Source organism: Populus trichocarpa, chromosome 12 (assembly GCF_000002775.5).
Source record: "Populus trichocarpa isolate Nisqually-1 chromosome 12, P.trichocarpa_v4.1, whole genome shotgun sequence".
NCBI lineage: Eukaryota > Viridiplantae > Streptophyta > Magnoliopsida > Malpighiales > Salicaceae > Populus > Populus trichocarpa.
In genome coordinates, this window is record NC_037296.2 from 10,780,318 (window position 1) to 10,798,844 (window position 18,527).

The window sequence follows — 18,527 nt, forward strand, 5'->3', positions numbered from 1 at the left end:
TCAAACTCCAGATTCAGGTAGGTTTACAAGTGTAGGCAAAATTTTGAGGTTCAAGAAAAAGGAAAACAAGTTTACAGAAGATCAGTTAATACTTGAAATTATTTTCTTATTACAAAAGGAAGACAGTCATATGAATCATGTAATATATACACTCACCCAACCTCGAAACTCTTCATACAATGCAATGATATAGGCTACGTCCGCTTGTTCAGCCAAAAACTCAAGGTGCCAAGTGGTACAATGAACTCCCGCTTTACAATCAAGACAATATACAAAAGGCACATTACAATCACAGGTGATTAAAGAGAAGTGGTTGGCAAAGAACCCATTAAGATAATAGTATCTTCGTCCTTCATTTTTTCTGGACGTGCCTTCGAAAATAGTCCAGAGAGCAATCCCAGATGCAAACTAGAGCCCGATCTCCTTCCCAGCACGAAACCACTGGCCTTACGGCTCAACATATTGGTAGACTCCATGACCTGATCTGCACTAAGGCGTGTCCCACAAGAGCAATTTGTAAGCTTTCTGAAGCAGGGCTTGTGGAATACTGATCCGCAAGAAGCACACCTTTCAATTTCACCTTCCTGTTTAAGTTGTTTTCAACTGTCAGAACGTATCTATGCCAACTTTTCAGCTATCAACTAGAAGGATGATATAGGAGTCATCTTATGTTGCTTGCTAGTTGAAGGGCTATTCACTAGAGCATGAGATACACCACTACAGAGAAATCTTCAATTTTTTTCAATAAAAAACATTCATCATGCTACTGTTAAACAAAGCTCTACTATATGCAATTGAATGAATGCCCACCTGAAAAGGGAATATGAGGGAAGATGGATCATTACAAGCTTGTCGGGCACTGCAGGGGACTCCCACATCGCAGCATATGAGACATTGCTCTGTTATATGCTCCAGAATTTTCCTTGAAACAGTTTCCACCATCACCGGTAGTGCTGCAAAAGAAGTAGAGATGTGTTAAAGAAAAAAAACAGGGTCACACAATTACACAGAACTCAGATACCTATATAAAAGTCCCAGGACATCACATGCACTGACAAAAGGAAAATTTAGGGTTCAATAAAGAAGCAGATAATTGCTATGCAGATAAGTCTTTTAAGAAAAAGTTCTACTATGCAGATTACAGTTGCTGGCTTAGCAAAAGACTCAAAGCCATATGAGCATGATCAATGGCACGTAATTACTATTTTATTTGACATGAAAAACAATTGTTGAGGCCCATTTGAGAGACAAGAGTGAGAGATTCCTGTATGGTTAAGAGTCAGTTAATGCATCAGAGCGAGGCAAATAAAGACTGCCACATAACATCAAAGAAACTGATGATGCCAAACCGTGGAAAAAAGTAGTAACTTCACACACACAAACAGAAAGGAACATGCAATGGAAGGGCATGTCAAAAGCTAGGAAACAAAAAAACAAAGTTAGATCAGCCAATTACAAAGAAATGTTTAGATCCAGCCTAACTGCTTGCAAATAAATCAACATAGACTTACATTAGATATTGGAATTGAGACTTCTGCACATGTAAACAAGGGCATAGACACAGATGGACTTGACAACAAGGCACAAGTTTCGATGAGAAATCTTCCAAACAAAATACTAAAATAGCAATTAACTTGTGATTAGATGTTAACCTGCAAATGCCCCTTTTGAGAGATCTATGAGGTCTCTAAGGGGAAAAAAATCATTGCTTTCAAGAAGATATCTTCGAGAACCGAGTACTTTGTTGATGGTCCTGCGGAATGGACATCGAACATATTGAAGCATAGTTCCAATTTTTTTCCTGACACCCATAATATGGTGCAAGGCTGGGACCTTGGAGAATAAGAGAGGATTGACTGCGCTTACACAAAGCATGGGCTGCAAAAGAAAATTCATTTAAGGGTATCTGGCAAAAACTTAGATACAAACTCTGTGCATTGAATTGGAAGCTCAATATGGATCTATAATACTTGAAGTGGTGAAACATCAATGACACATGCATGTGTTACTATCTAAATGAAGAATTTAGGGAACTACAAATTAGATTGATACCCCAAGCATACAAAAACTAACAATTAAATCAAAAGTTCCAAGCATATAGACATGTGACAACCTGGAATGGGGTAGGCATCTACAATCATCATTCTTACAAGCATGTCAAATCTTACCAAATATAGTCAAGGAAATGCTAGACAGTTGGATCATCAGTTAAAAATCGACTTTTGGCCCATTATAGTATGTAAGCAAGCACAAAAATGTGCTTGACAAACTTATTCCTTTCATGATTTTGTGTCAGTTATTTATCTATCCCTTGATTTTGACAATATCATCCAACCTAGAAGCATCCAATTATGCAGAGATTCTACAAATGACAACAGAAGAACCACTTCTCAAAATACCTGCTCATGGATGGAATCCAAGTATGACTTGGCCAGATGAGAAACTGGGTATTGATTAAAATCCCAATAATGTAGAACTCTTGCTGGCAAAACTGCAGTCTCGTTTGTGTGGCATGAAGAACAAAATAACTGACCAGTATACTCGCAAAGCCGAGGCTTTCCCCACCCAAGTGTCTGTACAAAGTCCTGCATTAATGTCATACCATCATCAAAATGCTTGTGGCATCCAGCACAAGTATAATGTTGCACTTCTAGCATCTGTTTAGTAGATTTGTGTGGCTGGATTTCAACAATAAGCGATATTGTCTTCCCTAAAGTGGAAATATTTCCTGCATCTGCCCCTTTGTTAGAAAATATAGACCGAGCAACTGGCATTCTTGCTGCAGGGGAACTAGGAAATGAACCTTGAGGACACAAGAACCAAACCAGTGCACTTGGGGGACTGGAAAAGAACCCAGAATGGATAGTTGAATGTAAACACTCCTTAATAAGAACACTTCTCTCAGAAACAACATCTGGAGATGCATTCCCGAATATTTTTCTAGATTCCTTTTCCACAGAGGACCAAGGAGAAGGAAGAGTCCAGCCCTGGTCAGCAAATAATGATTTCAGCCTGCGATAGAGCGTATGGAAATCACGATACCTGCGTTCAACCTCCCACTGGTCTTTGCCACTCCATACCCTTATTATATACATGGTGTATTCCTTCACTCCAACCAATCTTTCACTAAGGGAGACATCTCCTTTCTTCTGCTTTGCTCCTACCACTTCAACCCTATCAATTCTCTTTGGATGTGTAATTAGCGGGTAAGCCTCGTTGGTACCAGAAGTAGAAGCAGTTGACCCACCATCTCTTAGCGGCAGTAATAGCTGTGACTGAAACAAATGATTACCCTGAAGAAATCTAGCCCCTGGAGACTCACCGGAGTCAAGTAAAATTTCTTCCATTTCGTTGACAATCTCATCGTAAAATTCAATAAGCTCAAAATTCTCTGCCTGGCAAGAGAATTTAGGAAACGGATTAGAATAGATGCAGGTTAAAAAGCAACTTGAGAGCAACGCTGGAAATAGATTCCCTGCAGTCAAATAAAAAGGCAGCTAGCCACTAGAAAAACACACTTTGTGAAAAAACACTTTTGCAACAGATTGGTCACTGTATTGCTTCAAACTCTTCCAAACAATTACACCATGACAAAAACTATAATAATTCCAAATCGCCAACACAAAGCAATTTACTTCAAATTTAAAAGAAACACAAATTATAAGCATAAGATGATGCTATATCAGAATATGGGTCATCCAAAAGACTTCACAGGTTTGGCAGTAAGTTGTGTTTCCATTGGAGCTCAGCACATATACTTACATGCAAGCAATCTGGTTAAAAAGTTTGATAGTATCAGATTTCAAACATGTAGATACTTAAAAAACATATCCATGCTCCTAAATACGTACAAGCCAGATTCTAGAACTGAGTTTTTATACAAGAACAAACATGTAACGCATGTTGCTTAAAACATTGCTAAGCAGATAATGCAAGTGAAAGTGTCAAATCCCAATTCCATCCCTGAAAGATTCTTTTCTGTGTGCTATACATGATAACCATGCATAAAAAGTAACAAGACATCTAAAGGACATCTACAAATTGGTTCTATAATTTATAAACTTAGGAGGGTTGTAGAACTAATGTTACTAATCTGGTGCTTACGGAGAAGAAACTAATCATTAAGTTACCATGGAGACTAACCTTAACCACTGCAGAATGGTCTTCATAAAGAATCACAGAACCAGGAGCATTTTCTGATGCTTTTTTCATGTTATTTTCAAGCATTGGCAGAGTTGAATTTAATTTTTGGGTCACAAGGGATTCTGCACTTGCATTTTCTGAGTATTCAACTGCGCAGAAATGAAGTTGATTAGTTGTATCAGAAAGGGGATCTGCCTCTACTTCAAAATTCCCAGCCTCTTCATTTTCCAAAGCTTTTTTATCATCGGTACAAACAACTTCCTCGGATTTCACACATGGATTCAGACCTTCCATGTGAGGATCTGTAAAATTCAATCCTAACCCTACGGGGGTTATTTCTACAAGAGGTTCCTGCTCCACCTCAAAGAAGTCGCTGACAGGACAACTTTTGTAAAGCTCTGTTGTGTCGTTACTACCTTGGGCTTGATTGCAGTTAAGAGAAATGTCTCTAGCATCTTCTTGCTGTGGTTCGCAATAGCCTGGAAAACCAAATGGCATGATCAAAGTACTTTTATCATCTTTGGCCAATTCATGAGCACCTTGTACCTGACAACTGACTACAGAAATGTCTCTCATGTCTTCCACTAGATCCACAATAGAATTCCGTACACCATAAGGGATCTCAGTACCGGAATTGAGCTTCTCTCCCAAATCATCACCTTCACTGTCTTCAATGCCAGCATGTTCCTCAGTCACATCTTCCCCTATTTCTGCGTCCCCAATAACAGGTGCTACAGTTGAAACCACAGGAATAGAACTGAAAAAGTTTCCGTCAGTCGCCAGACCCTGCTCCTGCTGCTGAAATTTATCCAAGGTCAAAGAAGCTCCAATGCCTCCCCCAGTTTCTAGCTCAAAATCATCCCAATCTTCCGACCCAAAAGCCACAGACGAACCCATCAGCAACGGATTCTCACCACCTACTTTCCCTTCCTCACCAAGCAACACATTCCTCCTAAAATACAAATTCTTCCTTTTCTCATCATCCGAACCACACCCACAAATGGAATCATCATCCTCCGAATATCCATATCTAGACGAACCCCCATCTTTCCCCCCATCAAATCCCAAATCTACCTCTACATCCAACCCACTTTGACAATCTTCATTCTCTCCACAGCCAACTCGACCCAAATCCCCTTTCTCAATCTCCCAAATCCTACTGTCCAATTCATTACTACTTGCTCCACAAATTCCCAACCTACCAGTCTCATTCTCTTCAAAACTGCCATCTAAACGATCAATAACCGAATTCAAAAGCTTTCTATCCTCCAAGTTCCTATTACCATCAAACCCAAAATCATCCAAACTTTTCAAAGACCCAAGATCAGACTCTATACAATCATTAAAAGAGGCTCCAAATGAGCTACTATAGCTAGGTGTGCCCATAACTGAATTGGCGCTGCAGTATCGCTCGAACTCCGATTCTCCGCATGAGGAATACTGTGACGGAGAGGCGTCACCACCGTCCGAATTGATAGAGTGGAACGGATCAGGCCCCCTGGAGATGGTGTCGTGGGTCCCCTCTCCATCCATAATAAAAAAAACTGATTGTTACTGTTGTGGTGGATTGATTGACGTTGAAAACTTGATGAAAGGAAATGGAAGGAAGATGAGAGAGGAGAGCGAATTTCGAGTTTTGACAGAGAGGCCGGAGAAGAATGATTTTTCCAAACTGTTTTGTGTGAACGATTCAATTTTTAGACTATTTTTATTTTGAGCCAGACAAATTAAATTCAGAAACTGTTGATTACTACTATATTTTTTTCATGATTTGTCATTTACTTTTTTTTTTTTTTTTGACACTCATTCGCTGCTTGAATAGAACAGTGAAAAATACAGGTATATTAAAATGAATATATATATATATATATTAAAGTTCATTTACTTAATGAATTTTTTTTTAAAATCTATTTAAATAAATAAAATAAAATTCAGAAATTATATAAAAATAATATATTAATAATGCAATTATCCTCACAAATAGTTATAAGATGGACCTCAAAATAAAAAGTTTATTTTCTTAGTTGATTTTTTTAGAAGGTATTAAATATTGTGTTAATAGATATTTTTTTAAATATTTTTTATTTAAAAATATATTAAAATATTTTATTTTTAAAAATTTATTTTTTTATAGTATATCAAAACAATTCAAAAACATTAAAAATTTATAAAAAAATTTAAAATTTTTAAAAATATCTAGCCAACCTAGAAACAAATAGCTTTTATATTTATTTTCAATTATATTAAAAAAAACCTAATTTATATATATAATATTTTATGATGAAAAACAATTATAGGGAATTTCACATTTATTTTATTTATTTGTATCTAATTTTCAGTTTGATGCCAATATGCTATTGAATACTTTATCCAGCTGTCAAATGTAGCCGGTCTAATTTGGAAAAAAAAACTTAGAAAATCTCAGTTAGGTTTGGGTCAGTTTTCAAGATGAACATTCTAGTATTTATATTTTATACTCAACTTAAAACCCGAATTTAAACCCGATCAGCTCTAAAAGTTTCTTATTCATTCAGGTCTAAACCATTCGAATCGGTTCAGACTTCAGATCATTATCCTTCGGTTCAGTTGAAATTCCCATCCCTAATTGTTTTTTTTCTTTAAGCAAATAGAAAACATAACCCCAAATTTCCCCATATTGGCGCTCACTGCCCTACCTCCAAAACCCCAAAACCCTAACTAACTTCAACAAAACACTCCCAGAGCCCAGAGGCACAGGAACCGTTCACATTCTGCCGGCCATGGCAATACCTAGCGAAGCAGCAGCAGCAGCCTTAGAAGCCTTAAATCGCCTAAAATCGACTAACCCACCACTATGGCTAGCACCATCGCCTTCTCTGTCTCAAACAGCACGCACGGCCTGTAAACATATCTTCTCTTCAATAAATCCTCATGTCGCTAAATCGCTCTTTGATCAACTTCTAATTGACGGGTTTGATGTTGAGCAGATTTGGCAGCAAATTGACTTACAATCACAGCCGTTGTTGTCCACTTTACGCCGTCAAGTTTTGCACTTTGAGAAGAATCCAGAGGAAATTAGAGTAACTGGTGAGAAGGTCTTACAAGGGAAAAACAACGGTGTAGAAGAGAAGGAGGTGAAAAAAATTGATGGGGTTGGTAATGGTGACGACGACGACATGGATATGTATGGAATTGATGATGAAGATGACGATGATGATGAAGAGGAGGAGGAGGTAAGTGAAGAGGAAGAGAGTGGAGAAGAGGAGGGAGAAAAGGGAGTGGTAGAGGATAAGTTTTTGAAGATAAAGGATTTGGAGGATTTTTTGGAGGATGAGGATGCCAAGGAATATGGACTAGATACAAAGAAGAATAACAAGAAAGACAATTTAAGTGAGGAGGATGACGAAGACGAGGATGATGATGAAGGTGAGGGAGGAGAGGATGATGAAGATGATGAGGTGATGCATACTTATATAGTTAATCAAATTAGATTTGTGGATGCATTAACATTTTTTATGTGATTATGATAATTTGTTTGGTTTGGGAATTCTTAGATATGATTTTGATCTAGGATAGCGCGAATTATTGTTGGTTATTCAGTTTGCTGTAGTGGAGGTAGTGTTGGCAAAGTCATAATCAAATATAGCTTTTAATTAGTCTATATTGAAGATCAATCTGGGATTATGCATATTGTAGATGTGTTATTTAATTGGATTAGCATAGATTTTTCCTTTATACATTTTCAACTCTTTCCCTTTTTTTTATGGTTCATGCTTTTATACTCACTGGACATCTAATCATTCAGCTTGGGGTTTTTGGCGATGGTGATGAGGAAGATGAAGATGCAAGCAAGCATGCCAGGTCCTAATTTTGTTGTATTTATTTTTTGGGGTTTTTTTTTTTCCGGGATGAGTTATTAGTTATAGAATCATAACTGAAGTTACATGGTGATAGTTAAAGCACTTCTTTCATTTATTTATTTGTTCCAGAGAAATCTCACGGAAACTTAGCAAGGCCTCCATTTGCCCTGTTGCTGGCAGCACTTCTTATGAAACTGTTGCTTCAATGGTCATACTGATTTGTATTTCATTTTCTTTTGCTCTTCTTAGTTCACCTCTATCACTAATTCTTCATGTTCATACTGCTTCTAATGGTGCCACCAGCACCAGACCTTACTACCTTCCTTGAAAGTTTTTTTTTTTTACCTTGAATTACTGATTCTTGGTTTCTCTTGTGCATCGCTGAGATTCAGATATGAAGACTTCTTTGGCAGTAAAAGGAGAAAAATCTTAAAAAGAAAGTCAAAAGAAGACTCAAGCTCAGATGATGAACTTGATGATGAAGCAGTTGATGAGGTATGATGATGTGTTTTTATGTCTAAATGCATTCAACAAAGTTTCTGCTGTCTTTCCTGCGGCAGTATAATTTAAATTTTAAGAAGTGAACGTTTGTGTAAATGTAATGGTGCTGTTATTTCCATTGTGCAGAGAAAAGGTAGACTTTCTACCCATGAAAAACAACTTCAGAAGCTTCAATCTGAGATAGAGCAGATGGAGAAAGCAAATTTGGAGCCAAAAACTTGGACCATGCAAGGAGAGGTAACTCTGGCCTTCCTTTAGTGTCTAATTAAGAAATTGCTTTTATGCTTTGTGCTTTATTATTTTTATTCGTTTTTGGATATAATCCTACCCAATCCAATCGATGTTAGGTTTTGGTTTTGATGTCACATACAATGGACTTTGCAACAGGTAACTGCTGCAAGCAGACCCAAGAATAGTGCACTAGAAGTTGATTTAGACTTTGAACACAATATGAGGCCTGCCCCTGTAATCACTGAGGAGGTTACTGCAACACTGGAAGATATGATTAAGAATAGGATCATTGAGGTAAACTTCAATTTTTAATGAATTTTCTTATGTATCTTGCTGTCTTGTAAGACATCACTGTTTGACTTTATTTCAAATGTTTAATCCAAATTTTCTTGCTATGTGTTGATTGCTTGTAACAAATTGATTATGATTTATGATTTATGTGTCATGCAATTTTTCTTTTATTTTGCACTTAGAAACCAAGTAGAATTTTTCGCAGTTGCTTCAAGGTAAACTGCAACTATATCTATGTGATGGCCATGTGATGAGCTGATGTACCTCAGATGCGCACACACTTGCTCACATGCATATGTACACTATCCCAATGTTATGTTGCAGTGGCAACAGGGTTGTCTTTGTTGAGGTTCATACACAAGTCTTCTTTTACTATGAGAACACTGGTTTATATTTGGCTGTTTTTGTTATGAGAAGTTGGTGAATAAACATTGCAATTGTTACTGGACATATGCATGATTATTTATTCAAAGCCATGGCACAGTTCTTCAGATAATTTGAACAATGTCTGTTCAGAATTTTCTGGTTTTTAGATAACGGTGAACATTTGTCCAAACACTTGTGTTCTTAAAGTTGGCAGATGAATGGGTGATATTAATGGCAGAGCAACTTCCTCCTATGATTTTGGCTTTTCCAAATTTCTATACAAGCAGAAAAAATTCCTAAATCCTAGGTCAAGCTTTCAGAAAGAAATTTTCTACCACTGTACCTGACAATATGAGTAGCTTCATGGAATTTTATGCTTTGTTATGGGAAAAATTTTGGGTATATTTTATCTTGATCTTTCTTGTTTTGAATCTATATAACTGGTTCCTTTGTTCAGATCTTGCTGCTTCTCATTTTGAATTGGACACTGCTTTGATACTTTGCTATGTTAGACATTGTTGTCTGTGTGTGTGCATGCACATGCTGACTTTTTAACCAGAAACAGTCTTGCCATGATGATCTTAGGGACAGTTTAATGACATTCAGAAGGCTCCCAGTTTACCCTCTAAAGCACCGAGAGAACTGAAAGAGTTGGTAAACAATATTACTGGTAACATAGTTTAGTTTATTTTCCATTGTTCCCTGTTATGATATAACATTAATTCTGCTCGCTGTATTTTTCATAAAATGTGCAGGATGATAATAAGAGCAAGAAGGGTCTTGCCGATGTTTATGAGGTTTGTCTATCTTAACCAGCATGCTTTGTCGGGTTTCCAATTCTGGATACTGGATCCTATACTGTTCTTAATAGTTTCTGAGCTTGATTGTTTTCTTCTGTTGTTGAGCTCGTGTATTGAATCCAAATTTCTCTCTAATTATTTACAGGAAGAATATGTTCAAAAGACAAATCCAGCTGCTGCACCGTTATCTTTCTTAGATGAACAGAAGAAGGAGGTAGATATTCATGATGTTGTATTTGTTGTTGTTGGTACTATTATTATTTCTCCTTAGTTGTTTCTTCATTACAAATTTTCATATCTTCAATGACTCCAGCACATTGTATTATGTTTTCTATGTCCTTCTGATTTTATTACATTGACATCTTTGATTTGTGTAATCTTGTTTTCTTTTCTTACTTAGGCAAGTGTCCTGTTCAAAAAACTGTGCTTGAAGTTGGATGCACTTTCTCACTACCACTTTGCTCCCAAACCTGTATGCTTCTCAATCCATAAAATGACGGGCTTTTATCCACCTTTTTATTTTTAAAAAAAATTGATCCCTTTTGTGTGACTTTGATAGGTCATAGAAGACATGTCTATCCAAGCAAATGTCCCTGCTCTTGCTATGGAAGAGGTAAAAGATATCTCCCTATCCTCTTCGGTCTGAACTTTGTTTCTGACTTGACTTGCTAATACATAGTCTTCCATGTATAGATTGCACCCATGGCAGTTTCAGATGCAGCTATGCTGGCTCCAGAAGAAGTTTTTTCAGGCAAAGGTGATATTAAGGAAGAAGCAGAACTTACGCAGGCTGAGAGGAAGAGGAGGAGGGCTAACAAGAAAAGAAAATTTAAGGGTGAGATTTGATAAGAAAGTTTAGTATTCTCTCAAAAGCCTTGCATATCTAGTTGATTGCTTCTTTCAGCTCATAACACCATGAAAAGAAAGATCAATTAGTAGTTTAAAGCATCCAGAAGAAAGCTGCTCAATTCTCATCATTCTCTCTGTCTCATCTAGTTTTTGCCTGCATGTTCGATCTTTCCTCTCATATTAACCATTAATTGATGATTACAGCTGAATCGGTTAAAGGGACAGCAAAGAAGGCACGAGAGAACACAACACTATACCACGATGATGGTGAGTGTTCATCGTAACCGTCAGGTGTCATTATTTTTGGAAGCTTAAATTAACCCAATTTGACAGTCACTAAACCTCAATTTTTTATTAAAATGCAGGCAAGGAAGAATAGTGACTTGTTTCATCGTTATATCCATGCACAAAGAGCCACGGAACCTTTTGAAGTTATGGTTTCAAGTTTAGGACCGCCAGATGGAGAGGAGAAACAGGAGAAGAGCGGTACCTTGCAGCACTGTAAGATGCCCATTTGTTTCATGCTTTTAACAAGCACTGACGAGAAGAAAACTATGCCAGAAGAAGAACTAGAAAGATTTGGGATATAGCTTGAAAGAAGCTCGGTGGGATGTTGGCAACCATAGGCTATACCTTTTATACTTTAGAATTAGAATTTAGAGTTGAAAATGTTATTCAACCTCAGATCATTGTTTGACACATTATTATTGCATTTTATTGTCATGAGGCTGGTTCTGTCATGCAATGTGAAATATGAATCAGAAGTTAAAGGAAGGATGAATGATGAGAAGCATTACCTGGAAGAATACAGGGGAAGCGGTTCTTCTGTTGAACTATTTACTTAGGGGACCTAACTGGGGCAAAGAGCTCTACAGAAACAAAGTGCGTAAACAGGACTTAAACTTTCTCTTCTTATTTTGGTCAGAAATAAGCTCTGTTCTCGGCTCTTGAAATGCATCTTACACCCTTTTTTTCCCCACAGTTATGGAAGCTCCTCTCGAAGCTAATCAGAAATTCTCCAGGAAGATAGATATTTGAAAGAAAAATTACACTTTTTATACCAAAAAACTTGGGGTGCACGCTGCAACAAAAAAAATACTCAGATTGATTGTAGATAATTATTGAATATTTATATTAAATTTAATTTAGCAGGCCAATTTTAAAATTTATTGATTTGTTTTTTTTTTTTTCAGTTAAATTATGCAAAAATTATTCTGGTGTGATTTGGTTATCTTAGTTGGTTCAAAATCATTTTGATTATTAAAAAAAGTTTGAAGATGAAATTAAGAGGAAAAAAAAAACTAATATGAAAAAACATCTCAACTTAATTTCTTGCCTAACCCAAGTTTAAATAAAATCTTGTTAGAGTTATCTTAACGTGACCCGGACATAGTTTTTAGACCCGGCACGGTTCAAGGCCCGGGTTTCGGGTTTTGACCGGGTCGTCCGGGTCAATTTTTTTTTAAAAAAAATCAAAACGACGTTGTTTTAGTAAAAAAAAAAATCAACGGATTGCAACCGGGTTTTTGACCGGGTTGCCGGGTCACACCGGATTTTTCCTTCTCCTGTTTTTTCTTCAACCCGGCCTGGTTCCAACCCCAGGTTGACCAGCCGGACCGAGTTTTCAAACTATGGATCTTGGTGATTTAGTCGGTCAAAAAGTAATCTAATTGACCAGTAAAAAGGATATGAGGACAAAATTGAGAAAAAAATATATATAATTGACAAAAAAAAATACCTATTGACTTCTTGCTTGGTCTAAAATTAAAATTAAATCATGTGGGAGCTATTCTAATATGATTCAGTCGACTTAGTCGGTTCAACCCAAACCATTGTTAAAAAAAGTCTAGAGATAAATTGAGAATATGAAAACCAAATTAAAATAAAATAATGGGGGAAATGGAAAATAAATGGAGGGTGAATTGGAAAAGAAAAAATGTGGCTATTTTTTTCTTTTTTGCATTCTCCTTCTTTTCTTGGCTTTTCCCCATCTTTTTTTCTTTCATTTTTGTTCTTTTTTCCTTAATTTTATTCTTTAACAATTATTTAATTTTGAATTAGTTTTTATAAATTGTTTTGGTTTTTTTCTATGAAGTTATCACAGTCCCAAATAAATATCGTGATACTTTATTTATGCTTAATTTTATAAACATCTATTTTTGTTATGGTATAATTAAGTAAAAAATTATTTTAAAGAAAAAAAGTTCTTAAACCCAATATCCTCACGCCTTTTGGTGTTTTATACTTAATTTTAATTAATATGAGCATTAGCATAACATTATCTATGAATATTTTTGTTTTAAAATATTTTATTTTAATTATATGAATTAGAATCAATTCCTATGAATGGATAAAAATCTTATGGATCTTATTCTTAGAGAAATTTTTTTTTAATGTTAGAAGAGCTTGCCAAAATAAGTAACATTAGTTTAGAATGATTTAGGAAGTTTATTATGTGTTATTTAGGGTTTAGCATAGTATTAAAATAGACATATAATTAAAAAAGGGATTAATTTGTATTTTAGGAATTATTATTGGAGTTTATTATAAGAATTTTATTATATTGATAGCTTTTTTACTTAGAAGGTTGATGTAAAACAAGAGTACAAAACTTAAAGGGTTGGAGAAATCCCTGTTTGAGAGGGATAAATTGATTAATAGGGGGAGAAACCCTCTAGAGGAGAGTTGAAGAGGGTGAGATAGAGGTAGAAACCCTATGAAAGAGGGTTAAAAGAATATTGAAAGATAACACTAAGTTTCAATCTCAATTAATCATAAATGTATAAAAATACATCATCAATTAGCTCATGGTATGTGTTGAATGAAAAAAAATTGCAAAAAATTATGTAAGATGATACCTACTTTTCATAAAGGTTTTCACTTTCTTAAATCAAGCTCAAAAACTTCTGATCATTTCACTTATTTGCAATGATACTTATAGACCACATAAGATTGCAAACCAAATTAACCATAGATTTCTGCAAAGAAAATGACAAGACAAAATGAAAACAAATGAATTGCAAAAAAAAGTAAAAGAGATCTCCCATTTGGTTGTGAAATAAATTGCAATAGTAGGATCAATAATGAGATTTATCCTATAGTAAAGACACTACCAGAAAATTACAAAAAAATAATGGGAACACCAACAAAAAAATATTTCATCGTGTTTTACTGATATAAAATGTGATGAATATATTTTGTCAGTAATTTTCGACGAAAACAACAATGGAATTAAAAAAAAATCATCGGTAATTTCATCGGCGATTTAAAGTGATTTAAAACACAACAATCTTCTCTTCTCTCCCATTTCTTCTTCTTATTTGATTCCAATTCAAAACCTAAACTTGATCTCTCTCCTACCCACTTCAAATCTTTGACAGCCACCCTAAAAAATCCAACCTCCCAACCCAGTGCAACTTCCCTCCCTTGGTTCATTTTCATTTTCTATATTGCAATAATCTCAAGATTTCATTTTTATTTTCTTTTAGATTATTTTTTTTATATAATTTGTGTAGGCTTTGCCAAATTAGCAAGTTATTGATTATCCAAACTTTAAGCTTGTGATGGTGGTACAAGTATATATGTATATCTTCTTTTGAGATTCTATTTTGGTTAATTCTTTTATGAGTTTTGAGTTTTTTTGAAGTTTTCTTTACCTAGGTTTGTTGATTTGTTTTTATTTTTTGGATTTGGGTTAGGTTTTTGGCTTCCAGATTTCCTTTTTGTAAAGGGTATTTTGGTTTTTTGTTAAAGAATATGGGTATTTAAAAAAGAAAAACAATGTTTTATTTTGTGGGAATGTATTTAAGGATTGGGTTTAAGGTGTTAGATTTTCTTATTTTATGACAGGGGTTTTGATTTTTAGCTAACTAAGATGAGTAGTATTCAAATTCCCACAAGCAATGGTCACTGTTGAATCTTATACTTTTTGATTCTTTGATTGTGGCTTGTAATTGATTATTTCATAATAAGGTTGTTGATGGAAATTAAGGTAGCATGTTGTTGTAATATTTATGCCTATTAGATTTTTGCTTAAATTGGAAACTTCCTTTTCCTTTTCTCTTTTTTTTTTTTCCATTCCATCTTGTTGATCTTATACCATCTATATAATACTAGTCTTTACCTTAACCAATACATCAACAATTATAAGTTCCATGTGCCATGTTAGGGGAAGGAATGGGGTCATGAACTATTCCAAGTTCCAACCCAGCTCCTAAAGGCTAAAGGTACTAGCTACTAGCCAGGCAAGGGACTTAAAAACCCACTGACTATCTTAATTAATTTAGTGATTATATTTATTGTTATTGTTGTATATATGGTTGTAATAGAGTAATTGCTAAATAGGTTTTATTGTGATGTTTATAAAGCATTTCCCAAAGAAATGTATATTACTTTTATGGATGATGTATTACTTTTATGGATGATGAAATGCTAAGACCATGAAGCATAAAACTCATAATCTTTTCATTTTTTTGTTTTTGTAAAAAGAAGGGTCTGTGCCATGTTTATATTGTGTTCTTGGACAACCAGGCGATATAACATGCCAAATCCAAAGTTGTTGAAAACCTTTTATTAATGTAAGATGCTTTCAGTTCTTATTAATGTACACTTACCTTATGTTTTCCATCTGGCTTGCCTGTTTGGGAGTGTGGTTGCGGTTACTTTTCAAAGTGTTTTTCACTCAGAAATGTATCAAAATAATATTTTTTTTATTTTTAAAAAATTATTTTTGATATCAGCGCATAAAATGATATAAAAACACCCAAACAAATTAATTTAAAGTAAAGAAAAAAATAAAATAAAATTTCAATTTTTTTCAAAAGCGCTTTTGAAACGCAAAAACAAACATGGTCGTCCATGACTTTTTTCTTTCTTTTTTTTTGTTAAAATAAAGATGTCCTACATCATTGAGCTCCCAAGTTTGCAATTTTTTAATATGATTTTGTATGAGTGTGTGTTATAAGATGTGCACGATGTCGAATGACAGAGCTGCCTCCTAGAATTGAAAGGGTTTTAGGTTTAATCATAAAATTATGATTGTAAGGTTCATGAGTCGCTACATAATATTATGGTCACTAGAAAACCTTATGGTCTACGAGAGTCTAGGTAAAGGGATTAGTTGTGCAAGGAAAAGACACATCACCTCCAGTGCACTTTACCTATGGTAAGCTGCATCGTTAATTGATTATTAATGTAATGCATGTTTCTATTTGTTGGTCTCATCTAAGATTCAAGATAGATCCTCCTTCGTGAGAAAGTCTCTATCTCGGGTTATATCCTAACCATTCTAAGATCCAAATTTTAATATCGTATTTATTTCCTATTTTTGTATCTTTAAAACCTGAGGATATACTTTACAGTGTAATTTTATACCTCCAAATATTAATGTGAAAACCCGATAAATTATAATCTGAATAAAATAAAATATCGAATAGATTAAATAAAAGGATCAAGTTGTAAATGGACACAATTGAATAAAAGGTAAGGTATTGTGGTGTAATTAAGTAAAAAGAGGAATTAATTGACAAAAATAGAAATAAAAAGTAATGAGAGCCAATGTGTAAATAAATAAAAACTAGACTATAAATACTCCAATTTTTCTCTCCTTTAGCCGAGAGTGTGAAACCAAGAGAGGGGGAGAAATTGTGTGATTTGTCTACACAAATTCTCGTTAATTTCACCAATTAAAGTGAGTAATTAGAGTGATTAGCTTAGTTAAACATCAAGAGGAAGTGATTTTAAGGTGGTGAGTGCCTTGGAAGAAGAAATTCAAGCTAGGGTTTGAAAAGGGAGGAGAAGAAAACTTGATTTTTTCTTGCATTCTTTCCTTAAATCCTTATCAAAGTGAGGTAAATAACATGCTCCAAATGATTTATTCCTCTAATTTTATGTTTGATGAAGGATTATGTAGAATTGAAATTATGTGAAATTGTAGAATTATGTTATAGATTATGGGAATGATACAAATTATGATTAAACCATGTTAGAATGCATGTACTAAGATTGAGTAAGTGTTTAATTTTAAATAAAAGAAACAAAAATTATTTCCTCCCCATTTTGATTGAACTTTCGGCCAAAAGAGGAAATAATTAGGGGATTTGAGGTTTTAATATAATTGCTTGGAAAATATGGGAATAAATAGGTTTATAAGTTTTATTATTATGAAAGGAGTACAAATTTTTCAAAGAGAAAAGAAAAAAACAATCTCTACTTGCTTCCTTAGGTTGATTTCAGTTAAAAGAAGAAAATTAGAAAAAAATTGAGTTTTGATAATATTATTGAGGGATCTTGCCCTAGCCCTATTGATGTTGATAAGTTAATTTGAATAATGAATTTTGTAAATAAATGAATGAATGTTCAGTTAAGCTTAATTAAGGGTGTTGAGTAATTCGATTAGTATGTAATTGGTATTGGAAATTTTACCGGTACCAATAAATGAAAATAACGTAGTAATTTGTGTTGGTACAGAGGAGGCCGCATGACCTAACCAGCAACAAGGGACCTCTTCACGCACATAGACATCAGGTAGGTGTTTAACACCTTGAAATAATTAATTATTTTTTTTATTGTAGAAGGAAATTTATAGGTTGTAAATTTCTAGTGCTGATTACTGGAAATAATGCCCCGGTGAATGGGCAAACCTTAAAAATTATTTCCTGGTTACTGGAAATAATGTCCTGATTTCCTGGTTACTGGAAATAATGCCCTGGTGAATGGGCAAGCCTTGAAAATTATTTCCTGATTACTGAAAATAATGTCCTGTTGAATGGGAAAGCATTGAAGATTTTTTCTTGATTACTGGAACTGTGCCTGGTTGAATGGCCATGTTAAGAAAAATCAATTTATGAGATAATCACACGATGTAAAATAGATTAATTGTAAAACTTTAAAGTTAAATATGCTGGTTTGTAGGAGATAATCTTGATGTTTTTATTTTAGTAGATTTATCTCTATATCTAAAATAGAATTTATGAAATTAGAAATTTCAAAAAAAAAAAAGAAGATAATTTATTCGATGATATGAAAGTCATTTTAATGTATATGAATAGTTAGTCCTTAATCAACTACTGATTGAAAGGTGCCATTTTGTTTTAAATCATGTTTAATGCGATTATGTTTTTAGGTACATCACACCCTCGATCTGGAAAGTAGATGCTGGATAAATAATTTTGTTATGTGATTAATATAATTGGAAGAACTAATATTTTGTTGTAATGTACTTCCATATCTAAAAAAATTGTAGTGTTTAACTTATCTTGTGTAGGATGTAATTTATAATGTTATTATTATTAAGTTGAATTATGGTTGGTTGTATATATATTTTTATGAATTTATTAGCTTTTATCATAGTGTTCTATAGAAAATAGAATTGAGATATTGAAATATGCTTGAGTTTTGAAAGTTCAAATGATGGGACGAATATTGTGAATGATGTTACAGGTTGAGAAATGATTGGGTCGATAACTTGGTACCTAAAGAATACAAAGAAAACTCTGCCGAAATTTTA

At 34.3% G+C, this 18,527-nt stretch overlaps 2 protein-coding genes across 4 annotated transcripts; one reads left to right on the forward strand and one right to left on the reverse strand.

The window, feature by feature from the left end:
- Positions 1 to 85: 85 nt before the first annotated feature.
- Positions 86 to 5,853, reverse strand: LOC7456897 (uncharacterized). The gene is made up of 5 exons (XM_002318619.4): positions 4,144 to 5,853; positions 2,400 to 3,395; positions 1,653 to 1,878; positions 811 to 953; positions 86 to 584 (listed from the first exon to the last, which is right to left on the reverse strand). The coding sequence occupies exons 1-5, from the start codon at positions 5,674 to 5,676 to the stop codon at positions 300 to 302; spliced, it is 3,183 nt and encodes a 1,060-aa protein (XP_002318655.1). The 5' UTR covers positions 5,677 to 5,853; the 3' UTR covers positions 86 to 299.
- Positions 5,854 to 6,666: 813 nt separating this feature from the next.
- Positions 6,667 to 11,794, forward strand: LOC7458040 (M phase phosphoprotein 10). Of its 3 annotated transcripts, none has more exons than XM_024582853.2 (13): positions 6,667 to 7,580; positions 7,928 to 7,983; positions 8,375 to 8,477; positions 8,610 to 8,720; positions 8,871 to 9,008; positions 9,963 to 10,025; positions 10,127 to 10,168; positions 10,317 to 10,385; positions 10,572 to 10,643; positions 10,731 to 10,784; positions 10,865 to 11,006; positions 11,225 to 11,287; positions 11,386 to 11,794. In XM_024582853.2, the coding sequence occupies exons 1-13, from the start codon at positions 6,903 to 6,905 to the stop codon at positions 11,397 to 11,399; spliced, it is 1,605 nt and encodes a 534-aa protein (XP_024438621.1). In that variant the 5' UTR covers positions 6,667 to 6,902; the 3' UTR covers positions 11,400 to 11,794. The 3 variants fall into 3 exon arrangements, with proteins under 3 accessions (XP_024438621.1, XP_052302058.1, XP_024438620.1); XM_024582852.2 differs by having other exon boundaries at positions 6,669 to 7,580; positions 9,957 to 10,025; XM_052446098.1 differs by lacking the exon at positions 10,572 to 10,643 and having other exon boundaries at positions 9,957 to 10,025.
- The last annotated feature ends 6,733 nt before the right edge of the window (positions 11,795 to 18,527 follow it).

Coding starts and splice junctions, on each gene's coding strand:
- LOC7456897 (XM_002318619.4), bottom strand. CDS start 5,676: ATGGATGGAGAGGGGACCCACGACACCATCTCCAGGGGGCCTGATCCG. Junction 954..1,652: donor CTCAAAAGGGGCATTTGCAG/GTTAACATCTAA, acceptor CTTCTTTTGCAG/CACTACCGGTGATGGTGGAA. Junction 585..810: donor CCCTCATATTCCCTTTTCAG/GTGGGCATTCAT, acceptor CAACTTAAACAG/GAAGGTGAAATTGAAAGGTG.
- LOC7458040 (XM_024582852.2), top strand. CDS start 6,903: ATGGCAATACCTAGCGAAGCAGCAGCAGCAGCCTTAGAAGCCTTAAAT. Junction 7,984..8,374: donor GATGCAAGCAAGCATGCCAG/GTCCTAATTTTG, acceptor GCTGAGATTCAG/ATATGAAGACTTCTTTGGCA. Junction 8,721..8,870: donor CTTGGACCATGCAAGGAGAG/GTAACTCTGGCC, acceptor ACTTTGCAACAG/GTAACTGCTGCAAGCAGACC.